The sequence below is a fragment of the Heterodontus francisci genome, chromosome 37 (genome assembly GCF_036365525.1).
Source record: "Heterodontus francisci isolate sHetFra1 chromosome 37, sHetFra1.hap1, whole genome shotgun sequence".
Classification (NCBI taxonomy): domain Eukaryota; kingdom Metazoa; phylum Chordata; class Chondrichthyes; order Heterodontiformes; family Heterodontidae; genus Heterodontus; species Heterodontus francisci.
Window position 1 is genome coordinate 29,489,889 of NC_090407.1, and position 14,876 is coordinate 29,504,764.

At 43.3% G+C, this 14,876-nt stretch overlaps 1 protein-coding gene across 2 annotated transcripts in view; it reads right to left on the reverse strand.

Moving 5' to 3' along the window:
* Positions 1-14,876, reverse strand: part of LOC137352221 (rho guanine nucleotide exchange factor 10-like protein) — a 186,081-nt gene that overhangs the window by 30,797 nt on the left and 140,408 nt on the right. For both annotated transcript variants that reach the window (XM_068017450.1, XM_068017451.1), the window contains 4 exons: positions 13,950-14,065; positions 9,198-9,325; positions 7,697-7,797; positions 5,787-5,908 (listed from right to left, as the gene is read on the reverse strand). In XM_068017450.1, the coding sequence (XP_067873551.1) occupies positions 5,787-5,908; positions 7,697-7,797; positions 9,198-9,325; positions 13,950-14,065 (467 nt within the window). The remainder of the gene's footprint in view (positions 1-5,786; positions 5,909-7,696; positions 7,798-9,197; positions 9,326-13,949; positions 14,066-14,876) is intronic.

Below are 14,876 nucleotides of genomic sequence, written 5' to 3' on the forward strand. Positions count from 1 at the left end.
CGGGGGGGGGGGGGGGGGGGGGCAAGAAAAGTGGGAAGAGAAACCGCCATTTCCTTATTTTCATATTGGTAACCATCAAGAGTATTTGAAATTTTCCATAAAACAAACAAACAATCTTCCTCTTCTCTTAAGACATTTTATTATGCTAAAAGGTACTATATAAATGCAGGTTGTTGTTGGAGGCATTCACTCATGTTGGAGTGCAGATCTACAGACACTTGCCAAATTCTAGTACCTTGACCAAAGGTTTAGTCCTTGCTTATTAGCCTAAAATGCTTCATCTGGGCTTTGGACTGTTCTCACCCAACATGCACATATTACAGCAGGGTGGGTCACTGAATCGCGAAAAGGAAACAGACAACTGTCGCTTTCTGAACCCATGGTCAGTGGGCTAGGGAAGACAAAAAAAAAAAATCATAACCATGGTTTCTGCTCCCGACTGCTATCAGCACTGAAAGATTGAAGCTGGGGACCTTCCTTCAGTGCCAAAGTGCAGTGTTGTGGGAGAGCTTTGGTGTCAGAGATGCTGGCTGTCCCATTTGTGAATCATTTGGCAATTGAAATGGCAAGGATATAATGGTTGCCCCTTTGATGCCTGAAGACACTTGATACAATTTTCAGGCAGACCCATCAATCGGCCCCCCCAGCATTCCTACCCATAACAAGCGGGAGGTAGGATTCAATGTCCTACTCTGGCTGTAGGGAGCCTGTTTGCAATTTCCAATACAAATGGGCAGACTGGGCACTGAATCCACTTTGCTGATTTCTATCAGACAGTTAGCCCTTAAAGAGCCTGCTGCAAGCTACTGGGTAGGCCCCTCCTGGTATAGCTCATTCTCTTGGCTTTGAACCTCTCCAGCACTTCTCCATGCCACCCATGGAGCTGCCAGATCTTCTGCCACACCCAGTTAGGCAATCTACCCGCTAGCTCTGATTGAGTGCTGGCATCTCGCTCACTGCAGTCAAACGAGGTCCGTATCCTCCTGCTAAATCCAATCGCGGCCGCCAAGGACTGGGCTATTCCGGCAAAAATTCAAAATCATCTCAGACAACTTTCAGATGAGATGAGACCTTAAAACGAAGTCCCAGTCTACCTCTCCAGTGGTTCAGATGGATCTAAACGATCCATTGTACTACTCAAAGGGGAGCCAGGAATGCTCCTCGCATCCTAGCCAAGATTCCCTCTTCAGTCAATGTCAGTAAAAATAGATCAACTGCTCGTTCACCTTATTAACTATTTTTGCAAGATCTCATTGCATACAAATTTAGTTTTAAACATGCATGCATTTCATTTTTCCACGCAGCCAGATTGCTTCTTCCATCCACCAATGAATAAGTAAACCATGAATAAAAAAGTTATATTTTAACAAGTCGTCAGCTGAATGTTCTACCCAACTTCACTCGTTACCATCTGCTTCTAGTTTCCATTTAGCATTTAGATAACATTGGATTTCAGACAACTATCCGCAAGTTGCTAAACTTTAATCTTGCAAATTCAAAAATCAGAATCAGAAAGGCAAAGAGTGATTGCCCAAACAAGGCGGTGACGGGTGCATGGGTGATGTAGGAGGGGGGAGCGGGGGTGCAAGAGGAATATATTGCTACAACTCATCTGTTCCTCACTCCCAATGAGAAATAATCTGATTCGTCAATGAAGACTGGACATTTATTTCTGGGGTCATTCCCAGGGTCCAACATTTAGCGCACATTTTGCTTCAGTGTTCTGGGCTCCTGTTGAGTTGCTAACTGCACCTCAAAAGATTGTGATGCAATGCTGTGCAAATTGACTATTTTTTCATCATCTCCAACCTACAGGAATTGTAAATTGGAAGAAGGAGCGAAGAAGGATGAGAGGTGACTTGATAGAGGGGTACAAGATGATGAGAGGCATAGATAGAGTGGATAGTCAGAGACTTTTTCCCAGGGTGGAAAGGGCCATCACCAGGGGGCATAATTTTAAGGTGATTGGAGGAAGGCTTCGGGAAGATGTCAGAGGTAGGTTCTTTACAGAGAGAGTGGTGGGTGCGTGGAATGCGCTGCCAGCGGTGGTAGTAGAAGCAGATACGTTAGGGGCATTTAAGCGACTCTTGGATAGGTACATGGATGATAGTAGAATGAAGGGTAGGTAGTTAGTTTGATCTTAGAGTAGGTTAAAGGTTCGGCACAACATCGTGGGCCGAAGGGCCTGTACTGTGCTGTACTGTTCTATGTATGTTAACAAATGGCTTCACCGGCGATAATGAGTTGGAAGTGTAAATTCATTTTTTTGCCCGATTGTGCAGATTCAAGATAATGAACAAGCTAGATACATTATTCTCTGTGGTGAAAGATTCAAATACAAGGTAAACATTAGGACAATAGGGATACTCCCCCTGCTCTCATGCTCACATCTCTGTCCTGGGATTGCTGCAGTGTTTCAGAGCATGACGGGCCCCCCCATTTTACTTTTATTTTCAGTTATTTTTTTTCTTTTTCCTTTTTTAAAATGTTTTTTGTGTTTATTTTATTTTATTTCATCTCAGTTTGTTCAGTTTGCTTACCCACTGTTTTTTTTTTATGTTTGTACTTGCGGCTGTTCAATTTTCAGTCCGTTGACACACCATTAACATATCTTTGTTCCGTGACCTTCTGGTCAGCTATTCTGTGACCTTGTCCTATCTACACCTTCTCCTTTGTTATCTCTTGCCCCACCCCCACTTTACTTGCTTATAACCTTTTACATTTCTAATATTTGCCAGTTTTGATGAAGGGTCACTGACCTGAAACGTTAACTCTGCTTCTCTCTTCACAGATGCTGCCAGACCTGCTGAGTATTTCCAACATTTCTTGTTTTTATATAGGAATAAGAAGCTGGAAACAGTTATCAGTGAAGGCCATTGAAGTGGACAGTGGAAAGGGTTTCACAAATTCTGGGGAAGAGAAGGAACTGAGCAATATTGAAGGAACATAATACTAAGGAGCAGGGGTAGGCTATTCGCCACTTCATGGCTGATCTGGTTGTGGCGTCAACTCCACTTTCCTGTCTGCCCCCCCATAACCCTCGACTCCCTTGTCTATCAAAAATCTATCTCACTCAGCCTTGAATAAATTCAATGACCCAGCCTCCACTGTATTCTGGGGAAGAGAATTGCACAGAATAACAACCCTTTCAGAAAATCAATTTCTCCTCATCGCCATCTTAAAATGGAGACCTCTTATTCTTAAACGATGTCCCCTAGTTCTAGTCTCCCCCGCAAGGGGAAACATCCTCCTGCTATCCACTCTGTTAAGTCCCCTCAGGATTTTATATGTTTCAATAAGATCACCGTGCATTCTACTAAACTCCAATGGGTACAGGCCCAATCTGTTCAACTTTTCTTCATAAAGATGAGCCCTTCATCTCGGAATTAGTCAAGTGAACCTTCTCTGAACTGCTTCTAATGTAATAATATCCCTTTTCAAATATGGAGACTAAATCTGTACACAGTACTCCAGATGTGGTCTCATCAAGGTCCTGTACAGCTGTAGCAACACTTACCTACTTTTGTACTCGACTCCCCTTGCAATAAACACCAACATTCCATTTGCCTTTCTAATCGCTTGCTGTACCTGCATACTAACCTTTTGTGATTCATGTACCAGGACACCCAGATCCTTCTGTACCACTGAGTTCTGCAATCTCTCTCCATTAACTAGCTTTTCGATTCTTCCTGCCAAAGCGGACAAGTTCACATTTTCCCACATTACACTCCATCTGCCAAATTTTTGCCCACTCACCTAACCTATCTATATCTTTTTGTAGACTCTTTACCTGCTCTTGACAACTTACCTTCCTACCTATCTTGGTGTCATTGGCAAATTTAGCTACTATGCATTCGGTCCCTTCATCCAAGTCATTGATATAAATTGTAAATAGTTAAGGCCCTAACACTGATCCCTGTGGCACTGCACTAGATACAGCTTACAAAGTCAAAAAAGACCCACTTATCCCTACTCTCTGCTTCCTGTTAGCTAACCAATCCTTTATCCACGCTAATATGTTACCCCCTATACCATGTGCTCTTATCTTGTGTAGTAACCTTTGATGTGGCACCTTATCAAATGCCTTTTGGAAATCTAAGTACACCACATCTACAGGTTCCCTTTTATACATCTTGCTCATTACTTCCTCGAACAAAGAACAAAGAACAGTACAGCACAGGAACAGGCCATTCGGCCCTCCAAGCCTGCGCCGATCTTGATGCCTGCCTAAACTAAAACCTTCTGCACTTCCAGGGACCGTATCCCTCTATTCCCATCCTATTCATGCATTTGTCAAGATGCCTCTTAAACGTCGCTATCGTACCTGCTTCCACCACCTACCCCGGCAACAAGTTCCAGGCACTCACCACCCTCTGTGTAAAGAACTTGCCTCGCACATCCCCTCTAAACTTTGCCCCTCGCACCTTAAACCTATGTCCCCTAGTAACTGACTCTTCCACCCTGGGAAAAAGCTTCTGACTATCCACTCTGTCCATGCCGTTTATAACTTTGTAAACCTCTTATCATGTCGCCCCTCCACCTCCGTCATTCCGGTGAAAACAATCCGAGTTTATCCAACCTCTCCTCATAGCTAATGCCCTCCAGACCAGGCAACATCCTGGTAAACCTCTTCTGTACCCTCTCCAAAGCCTCCACATCCTTCTGGTAGTGTGGCGACCAGAACTGCACCCAATATTCTAAGTGGCCTAACTAAAGTTCTGTACAGCTGCAGCATGACTTGCCAATTTTTATACTCTATGCCCCAACCGATGAAGGCAAACATGCCGTATGCCTTCTTGACTACCTTGTCCACCTGCGTTGCCTCTTTCAGTGACCTGTGGACCTGTACGCCCAGATCTCTCTGCCTGTCAATACTCCTAAGGGTTCTGCCATTTACTGTATACTTCCCAGCTGCATTAGACCTTCCAAAATGCATTACCTCACATTTGTCCGGATTAAACTCCATCTGCCATTTCTCTGCCCAAGTCTCCAACCGATCTATATCCTGCTGTATCCTCTGACAATCCTCATCACTATCCGCAACTCCACCAACCTTTGTGTCGTCCGCAAACTTACTAATCAGACCAGCAGAACTAATAAATTAGTTAAATGCTATTTCCCTTTCACAAAATCATGTTGACTCTGTCTCATCCCATTATGATTTTCTAAGCATCCTGCTATAACCTCCTTAATAATGGATTCTAGTAATTTCCCTATGACAGATGTCAGGCTAACTGGCCTGTAGTTTCCCACTTTCTGTCTCCCTCCTTTCTTGAATCAAGGTATTGCATTTGCAGATATGTAGGGTTGATCTGTAGAAGAGGGTTTGCTTTAAATGGCCTAATGGTTTTTCCTTGCTTCCAAAAATCCAACCTTTTAGCTACAATTTGCACCAAGGGACCTTACTACAAATGATGGCTGGAATCGGCTCATGTAGAGGCCTCGATGTATGAAGTATGGGAACACAGATCTTGAATAGGGAAAACTATAATTCTGAAAAATAATTCTCCAAAGTGTAGTCATAAAATTATGTAAAGCTGTGTCAGTTGCAGCTCAGTGGTAGCACTCATATTACAACAGTGAACACTTCAAATGTATTTCATTGGCTGTAAGGCGCGTTGGGATATCCTGAGGTTGTGAAAAACATTATAAAAAGTGCAAGTTATTTCTTTTAAAGAGCACAGTATCAAAACCAAGATTACAACATATATAGATGGTCAAATATATACCAAATACAGATATTTTTAAAGACAATGGAATTTCTCGATGCTTTTTCGTAGCCTTACCTTCAGGTCCTGACATTTTGAGCCATACATGGGCATACGACAGGCAAGCAAAGGGCACCAAAATGGAGCCTTTGTTTTTCCATCATCCTCAATACAGAACCAGCCAGGTTGGTTATCTTTAGCTGAGGATGAGAGAGAGAGAGAGAGAGAGAAAAAAAGTAGGCACTTATCAACAGGGTTTAAAGAGAAGCACTGACACTAAACCTACTACATAATATTCAGAACACTTCAAGATTTGAGTTCTCCGTAGTAATTCTAATTCAATTCAGGTTATAATTGGTTTCAAGTGGTTCAAAATATGACCCAATGATTTTCTTTTTAAATTGCCCAGTTTTCTCAGCACTCTTCTCCCAAGTGACTGACTTGTTTTAAGGTACAGTTGCGTAGCTTCTGGTACCTTATTCATGTGGTCATTCATCGTGCGTGAGTCTTAAATCATGTCACAGAGTCTCTCATCCATGGGCACATTACAGTGGAGCTCAAACCAGCCATCATCTGACATTCACAGCTACAGTTGTGACACCTCTAATGCTGCCCAGAGCTTGGATCGCCTCATTTAGCTACTGATGGGAGATTGAATCCAGCAGTCTCCAGGTTGCCTCAGAGTTACACTGGGCAATGCATTTACCAGAGCAGCCTTCAAGGAACGGATCCTTTAAGGGCTGATTGCAAGACACTTTTGCAGACACTGTAATTAAAGAGGAGGGACTGCACTAAACACTCCATATAATTTCCATTCATCCATTATTGGATATCTTTTCAATTTAAGAGACTGGTCAAGGGACTATTTAACAGCCCACGTAGGCTGAAAACCATTATATTCCATTTTGTGCAATAAATAGCTGGGTATCATTTTTGCTAATGTTCTAGAAATTGCTGGTGTATTTTAATTAAGTGCCCTCAATATGAAGAGACACCTACACACCTTAATAGCACGGCTAATTAATCTCGATAACAAGCTGACAGATCAAACTTATGAAGTGAATCCTGTCAGATGTGGCAATTATTTGGTAACAATGCACACACACTGCTCAGCAGGAGGTGTTCATCGTTTCGGGCTGTTTCAGAACATGCTGTAATTATTCAACATGGTACTGTGAAAGTAGGGGGAGAAAAACACTTCGGGATCACTTCGCCATCTGCTAATAAAGAATAAATGGGAGTTATGTCCATTTACATCCTTCTTTCGTTTCTCAACAATGAAAAGTTTCTGCTTCGAAGTACTCCACTTACTTCAGCTCAAGATCTAGGTCAAGAGTAAGGTTACCACCCATTAGTGCTGCACTCAGCTGTTTTGAGCAGGCTGTTGGTAATTCATTAAATATAAATTGAGTGTCAAAACTCTGATTTTCCTTTAAAAGGTCTATTTTTTTTCCCTTATTAATGGAAGCATTATTAGGATTTTCAAATGATCTTTCCTCTTTTAGCAGAATTGGAACACAAGACATGATTCTACTCCCTAGCTTGCCCCACTGGGGTTTGGACTTGGCAACAGTCAATAAGCAGAGGCTCAGCGTGTACCAACATACGCATTAGGAGCAGGAGTAGGCCACTTTGCCCCTCGAGGCTGCTCCATTTACCCTGTGCATATTTGGTCACCTTTCAAAGCATGGATGGATTCGCAAGTCAGAACTAAGTTGTCTCTAAGCTATTTCCAAATATTCCACCTGCTCACAGCATCATTGCTGTAGGAAGTCATAGGGAAGTTGCACAATCCCAAATCATTCTGCCTTCTCAAAGTTGAGACCATGTGTGCGGACATGGCAGATTCAAATGCCCATCAACACAGGGACTTAAATTCGCAACCAAGAGTGTGTGAAACAAGACAACACAACTTCTTTCTATTGAGTTATGTGGTGTGGGCAGGGGTAAATCTTCAGGCTAGTGATTTAGACCAGACCATTACCTACTTAGTGCAACTTTAGCCATATGCAGCCGATTCACCCAGGAGATTTTACTGCGAGGGTTTGGAGTGTTAAATACCACCATAAAGCTGACTGGCCTTCCGGACCTTTAGGAAAGAGTAAAGAGGGGAGGGGGAGAAAAGATGACAATTAATCACAGTTGAGTTTACTGGTCAGCAGAAATCTTAAACAACTCGCAGAAAGTAAAGCAAGAGGTTTATGTCGTCGTTAAGCTGTTTCCGTCCGACTTGGAGGGCTGCTGTAAATTATAGATAAAAAGCTAAACCACCGGAAAGAAATCTATGAAAGCAGATTTGGAAAGCTGCATCTTTTAGAAATGAAGAGATTCTGCTAAATCAGTTATTAAATAAGACATTTAATACCCAACGCAGCAGACATACATTTTTAAGAAACTTTAACCCATCACATTAAAAAAAGTGTTATTTAACATATCTAGGACTTTCAATATATCAAATGGAACCAGCCATATATCCTTGGCCTGAGTAATGTAATCTGGTTTAGCTGATGCTCATGCAGTCTGCTGTTCATTCACTGCTAAGTAAGGTGCTGAACATGTATTTAATTAGAAAAATGCAGTTCTTAGTGGGATCAGACTTCAATAGTTTCTTCAATTTTTTCTTGGCAATTTTCTCCCCTCCTCACTTGGAGATACAGATTATTCCAGGGACATAGTTCCACGGACACTGGAAGCCCTCGGGCAGCTTACCCCAGCAGTTTAACTTTGCGTGCAAGCCTAAATTGTATGTTAGTAGGCTATTCCACTGTGAAGGGCATCACATCCAAATCCAATCCCTTCCTCAGCTGATTCCAACACACATCTGCTTTTCAGCCAGGGGATGGGAAGCCACTGGATCATAATCAGAGGCAAGAACCCTGGCTGAATTTCCCCACTTCCTACTCCAGGGGAGAAAAGGCTGGTTGTAGCAGCCCCAACTATTGGCTTGGCTGAGATCAAACCAGAATCATTCTAATCTGTGTGGTTCAACTATGCATTTCCTTCAACAACCGAGCTCTTGACAAAACATGAACATGTACTTGCTTAAGGGAAGAAAAATGTAGCACATCCTATTGGGACCAGGCTAATATTCTCCTCCATATCCTGTTACCCTGTCCTTGCCACTGGCTCACAATACATGCAGCAGCATGGAGTCATCCAAACCCACCTTGCATGGCTATTCTTGGTGATCTTTCCCTTCAATCCCATCCTCCCAAAAACAAAAAATCAGCAACAAAAATAACTAACCCTATATTACAGAAAGACCACAATTGCTGGAAATATGAAGCAGAAAAGAGAGAATGATACAAATACACTATAGGTCAGTCAGCATCTGAAAGGAAAATAAAAAGTAACATTTTGGGTGGGACCATTCAGCAAAATGTTCATGATCAGATAGGTGAAGACCTACCAACTGAAAAGGAGAACAGAATACATTTTAATTTGCTAGTTGGGCTCTCCCCTCCCACCCATCCACCCACCCATCCTTACTTGTCTGGTTTCCCTGGCAACAGGAGACGGAGACGACACTTGTTTGCTGATTGGATCTCGTCCTCTTTGATCCTAATCAATCTCTGGAGAGCTCGGGTCCAATCCTGGGCTACAGTGAGGTTTAGGTTCTGGGAAATGGGACAGATCAGAATAAGCCATCAAGGATTGACTGCACTAGTATTATTGCAGAGATCCTGTGAAAAAATCTAGGCAAAAGATATGCCAGTATTATGGTAAGCACCAGTTTTATGATTAAAAGTCAAAGTTATACAAGCAGAAAAGGGTCATTATGCTCAACAAATGTTTCCTTAGTCATAAAGAAACCCTGCCTACCTCTCCTCACCAAATCCCTCAGTCCCTTCTTTCAGCATTCGAACTTTTGACCAATCATCCATTTCAATGACCTGTCCTTGACATTTATTCTATGATTTTGTTACTCTTTGGGTGTAGAGCTTCTCCTTCACTTCAACTCATAGTCATGGATTTTTTTTTTCCATAAAGGGCTCATTGTTAGGAATTTTGCTACAGTGAACAATTGCCTGGATCCACTTGGTGAATCCCCTTCATAAGTGTGAAAATTACAGAACCACCTCCATGAGCCACTGTTACAGGCCTTGGCTTGAGATTTATCAATAAAACAGGAAAAAAAAATCCATCGTGATTTCCATTATCATTCAATGGGTGACAACTGACAAGTGTGACTATAAGAGTTTACATCCTTCTTTTGCAGAAATATCATTGAAGTGTTGTTGATAGCAATGGAGCGTTTGGCAGCTTCACTGGAATCTGCAGCAGACAACCCCCCACCCCCACCCCAATTAAGAGGCAACTAAAGATCAGTCAATGGCTTCCACTTCCACAGAAGCGCAGATTGCAGCTCTGGTGACAGATTCGGCAGTACCCCATGTACCAGGTTTCAGAACCTAGCAGCTAGGAAGAAAAGACAGACTTGTATTTGTACAATGCCTTTCACGGCTTCAGGTCATCCTAAAGCACTTCACAGACAATGAATCCGTGTTGGAAGTGCAGTCAACATTGTAATGTAGAAAATGCAGCAGCCAATTTGTGCACAGCTAGCTCCCACAAGCAGCAATGAAGTATTGACCTGATAATCTGGTTTTTTTTTAAAGTAATGTTAGTTGAGGGATAAATATTGGCCTGTACACCAGGGGGAACTCCCTGCTCTTCTTCGAATAGTCCATGGGGGCAGAGGGGCCCAACTGCATAGACAGAGGGGGCCTCGGTTTAACATCTCAACCAAAAGACAGCACTTCAGACAGTGCAGCCCTCTCCGCTGGGCTGTTAACCTAGATTTTGTGCTCAAGTCCTGGAGTGCTGTCTCTCAAGGATCCGATCACTACTATTAGACTAGCTATCCAGCTGATCAGTGGGGACACACAGCGAGGGTCCCATGGAATGGTTGAACTGCCTGGCACTGTTAACTCCTCGGATTGCAGCACATATCAGGCCTCCAGTCTTGCCACCCCATCTCCCCCCTGCCGAGAGACACACCAGTGGACCATGAGAAGTGGCAAATCAGGAACAAGCTGCAGAGAAGCAGGAGGTAGCTGCTGTGAGAGGACCATTAATTCAGGGCAAGAGCAGCCAACCACCTCTGGCAATACTGGTCCTCGGGTTATATGCAGGAGAAGCACTAGAATGGGAGAATGAAAGGCAAACTTAGCCTTTAAGAAAGGCTTTAAAAATATTAGAATTAGAATATTACAGCGCAGTACAGACCCTTCGGCCCTCGATGTTGCACCGACCTGTGAAACCATCTGACCTACACTATTCCATTTTCATCCATATGTCTATCCAATGACCACTTAAATGCCCTTAAAGTTGGCGAGTCTACTACTGTTGCAGGCAGGGCGTTCCACGCCCCTATTACTCTCGGAGTAAAGAAACTACCTCTAACATCTGTCCTATATCTATCACCCCTCAACTTAAAGCTATGTCCCCTCGTGTTTGCCATCATCATCCGAGGAAAAAGACTCTCACTATCCACCCTATCTAACCCTCTGATTATCTTATATGTCTCTATTAAGTCACCTCTCCTCCTCCTTCTCTCCAACGAAAACAACCTCAAGTCCCTCAGCCTTTCCTCGCAAGACCTTCCCTCCATACCAGGCAACATCCTAGTAAATCTCCTCTGCACCCTTTCCAAAGCTTCCACATCCTTCCTATAATGCGGTGACCAGAACTGCACGCAATACTCCAGGTGCGGTCTCACCAGAGTTTTGTACAGCTACAGCATGACCTCGTGGCTCCGAAACGCGATCCCCCTACTAATAAAAGCTAACACACCATATGCCTTCTTAACAGCCCTATTAAATCCCTGAAGGTTGCTACCCAGGTTATGTACCTGGACACCAAGATCTCTCTGTTCATCTACACTACCAAGAATCTTCCCATTAGCCCAGTACTCTGCATTCCTGTTACTCCTTCCAAAGTGAATCACCTCACACTTTTCCGCATTAAACTCCATTTGCCATCTCTCAGCCCAGCTCTGCAGCCTATCTATGTCCCTCTGTACCCGACAACATCCTTCGGCACTATCCACAACTCCACCGACATTCGTGTCATCCGCAAATTTACTAACCCACCCTTCTACACCCTCTTCCAGGTCATTTATAAAAATGACAAGCAGCAGTGGCCCCAAAACAGATCCTTGCGGTACACTACTAGTAACTAAACTCCAGGATGAACATTTGCCATCAATCACCACCCTCTGTCTTCTTTCAGCTAGCCAATTTCTGATCCAAAGCTCTAAATCACCTTCAACCCCATACTTCCGTATTTTCTGCAATAGCCTACCGTGGGGAACCTTATCAAACGCCTTACTGAAATCCATATACACCACATCCACTGCTTTACCCTCATCCACCTGTTTGGTCCCCTTCTCGAAAAACTCAATAAGGTTTGTGAGGCACGACCTACCCTTCACAAAACCGTGCTGACTATCGCTAATGAACTTATTCTTTTCTAGATGATTATAAATCCTGTCTCTTATAACCTTTTCCAACATTTTACCCACAACCGAAGTAAGGCTCACAGGTCTATAATTACCAGGGCTGTCTCTACTCCCCTTCTTGAACAAGGGGACAACATTTGCTATCCTCCAGTCTTCCGGCACTATTCCTGTCGACAATGACGACATAAAGATCAAGGACAAAGGGCTCTGCAATCTCCTCCCGAGCTTCCCAGAGAATCCTAGGATAAATCCCATCTGGCCCAGGGGACTTATCTATTTTCACACTTTCCAAAATTGCTAACACCTCCTCCTTGTGAACCTCAATCCCATCTAGCCTAGTAGCCTGAATCTCAGTATTCTCCTCGACAACATTTTCTTTCTCTACTGTAAATACTGACGAAAAATATTCATTTAATGCTTCCCCTATCTCCTCTGATTCCACACACAACTTCCCACTACTATCCTTGATTGGCCCTAATCTAACTCTAGTCATTCTTTTATTCCTGATATACCTATAGAAAGCCTTAGGGTTTTCCCTGATCCTATCCGCCAATGACTTCTCGTGTCCTCTCCTTGCTCTTCTTAGCTCTCTCTTTAGATCCTTCCTGGCTAGCTTGTAACTCTCAAGTGCCCTAACTGAGCCTTCACGTCTCATCCTAACATAAGCCTTCTTCTTCCTCTTGACAAGCGCTTCAACTTCTTTAGTAAACCACGGCTCCCTCGCTCGACAACTTCCTCCCTGCCTGACAGGTACATTTTTATCAAGGACACGCAGTAGCTGCTCCTTGAATAAGCTCCACATTTCGATTGTTCCCTAGTTTGCTTCTGTTCACTTTGATGACGTATTAATAGAGAACGTACAGTGTTATACTTTGTTATCTGTGGGATGTTAAGAACAGACTTATTTCTTGCTGACTAATTCAATCAGGTAATTCTTATTGGCATGGTCATGTAGGGGCTAAAAGGTCTGATATAATGTGATGTTCTGTGAGGAGTTCTGGAATGAAGGATTCTTTCTTTACTTGAAGGTGAGGAAGGAGGTTTAAGGCAGTGGCAACGAAGATAACTATGTTAAACCAAAGAGAAATCTTCATTGATTAGTTGTGCTCTGATGCCCTTTGCAGCACTCACTGATGAGTATTAAGTGATGGTCAACCTGTTGTGTTTTTGTCTCCGAAACAGCTCAAGACACCTCCACAGAAACATCCAACTCAAGGCCTTTTTTTAAAAAAAAAACATGGTGGAACTGTGCAGGGCCCAGCACACTACAACTGTGAGAGATGCACAAAATGGAGTATTTTGCACAGCCTCTCCTGTGAAGAGATCAAAAGTGCTCCTTTAACACTGCAACAGTCCTCAATGACTGCTCTGGTAGCACTTCACTGCTGCTAGTCGGGCAAGTCCTCGTTTGGTCCTTATCCATGAGAGCAGGGGAGCAACCTAGTCATCCACAAACCATCAACTAACATTATTTTCTTCCTTGAAGAGGTTACAGAGGCCTAAATTTTGAAGGATGAATGCACTGTGACAACTATCAACATCTGCCACATTGACATTCTTTTGTACGTCGTCACACAGGATCGATACATTCAGGAAACAGAAGCCCTTCCAGTTGAGATGGCCTTTGATGTGGAAAATTAAAGGAAACGGCTTCTGTACCATTTTTCTACCCAAAACAAAAAGATGCCCCAATCTTACACTGAACAGAAAGCCATAAATGGTTTGGAAATGCAGGGTTATCTCACTTTTGTTGGAAGGTCAGAGTTCAGGGGTTGTACCTGATAAGTGCCATGGAGTGTGCTTATAAGCTGCGATATCTGGTTCACAACTACCAGATCCTGTTGTAATTCCTGAAGCTCCTGGTAAAGCCGTGGAGGACCCATATAAATCTTACCTAAAGGGAGAAAAGGAAAATACATTAAAAGGTGGAGTATCCTACACCAAGCACTTATAGAAAACATATAGGAGTGTCCGAACTCCAATGCACCAACAGGCTACTGATGTCAGACCTGTGCACACTGTGCTCTCTCATATGCAGTTCCCCCTTCTGAAGGCACTGATTTATGCTAGCGTGCAGTTTCAAAGGCATCTGCTGCCCTTCTGGTACCTTACCCAAGTTGCCATTCTTCTTGCCAAAGCCCAAGGGACTGGCAACAGGCTATTGGGGAGCAGTGGGGGGGCGGGTATGGCTGCACAGTACAGTCCATTCCTGTCATTGTGCACAAAGCTGAGATTTCCATGTTCAGAAAGTGGTGTACAGCCAGCAATGTAACTCAATACTACGGGTTTGTTCTACTCCACATTGGGTATTGTGTCAAACAGTTTGTCCAGTACAAAAGATCCAGAAACACCCTGACGATGGCATGTACAAGTCTCTTTCACCCTGGCTACAGCTATTGCTCTATCACAGAATAATATAGCACAAAAAGGCAGCATTCAGCCAATCATGCCTGCGCCAGTTCCTTGACAGATCTATCCAAGTAGTCCCACTCCCCTGCAAACTTTTCCCCTTCAAGTATTTATCCAATTCCCCTTTGCAAGTTCTAGTTTTTGTTCAACCTCCTTTCAACACCTTTTCAAGCGTGCAATCACAGATCGCAACAAAAATAACCATTCACCACTACCCTGTGCTTTTTGTCCCTTGGTCAATTTTATAACCATGTAGTCACTGCTTCATTAATCCCACGGACTTCAATATTGCTAGC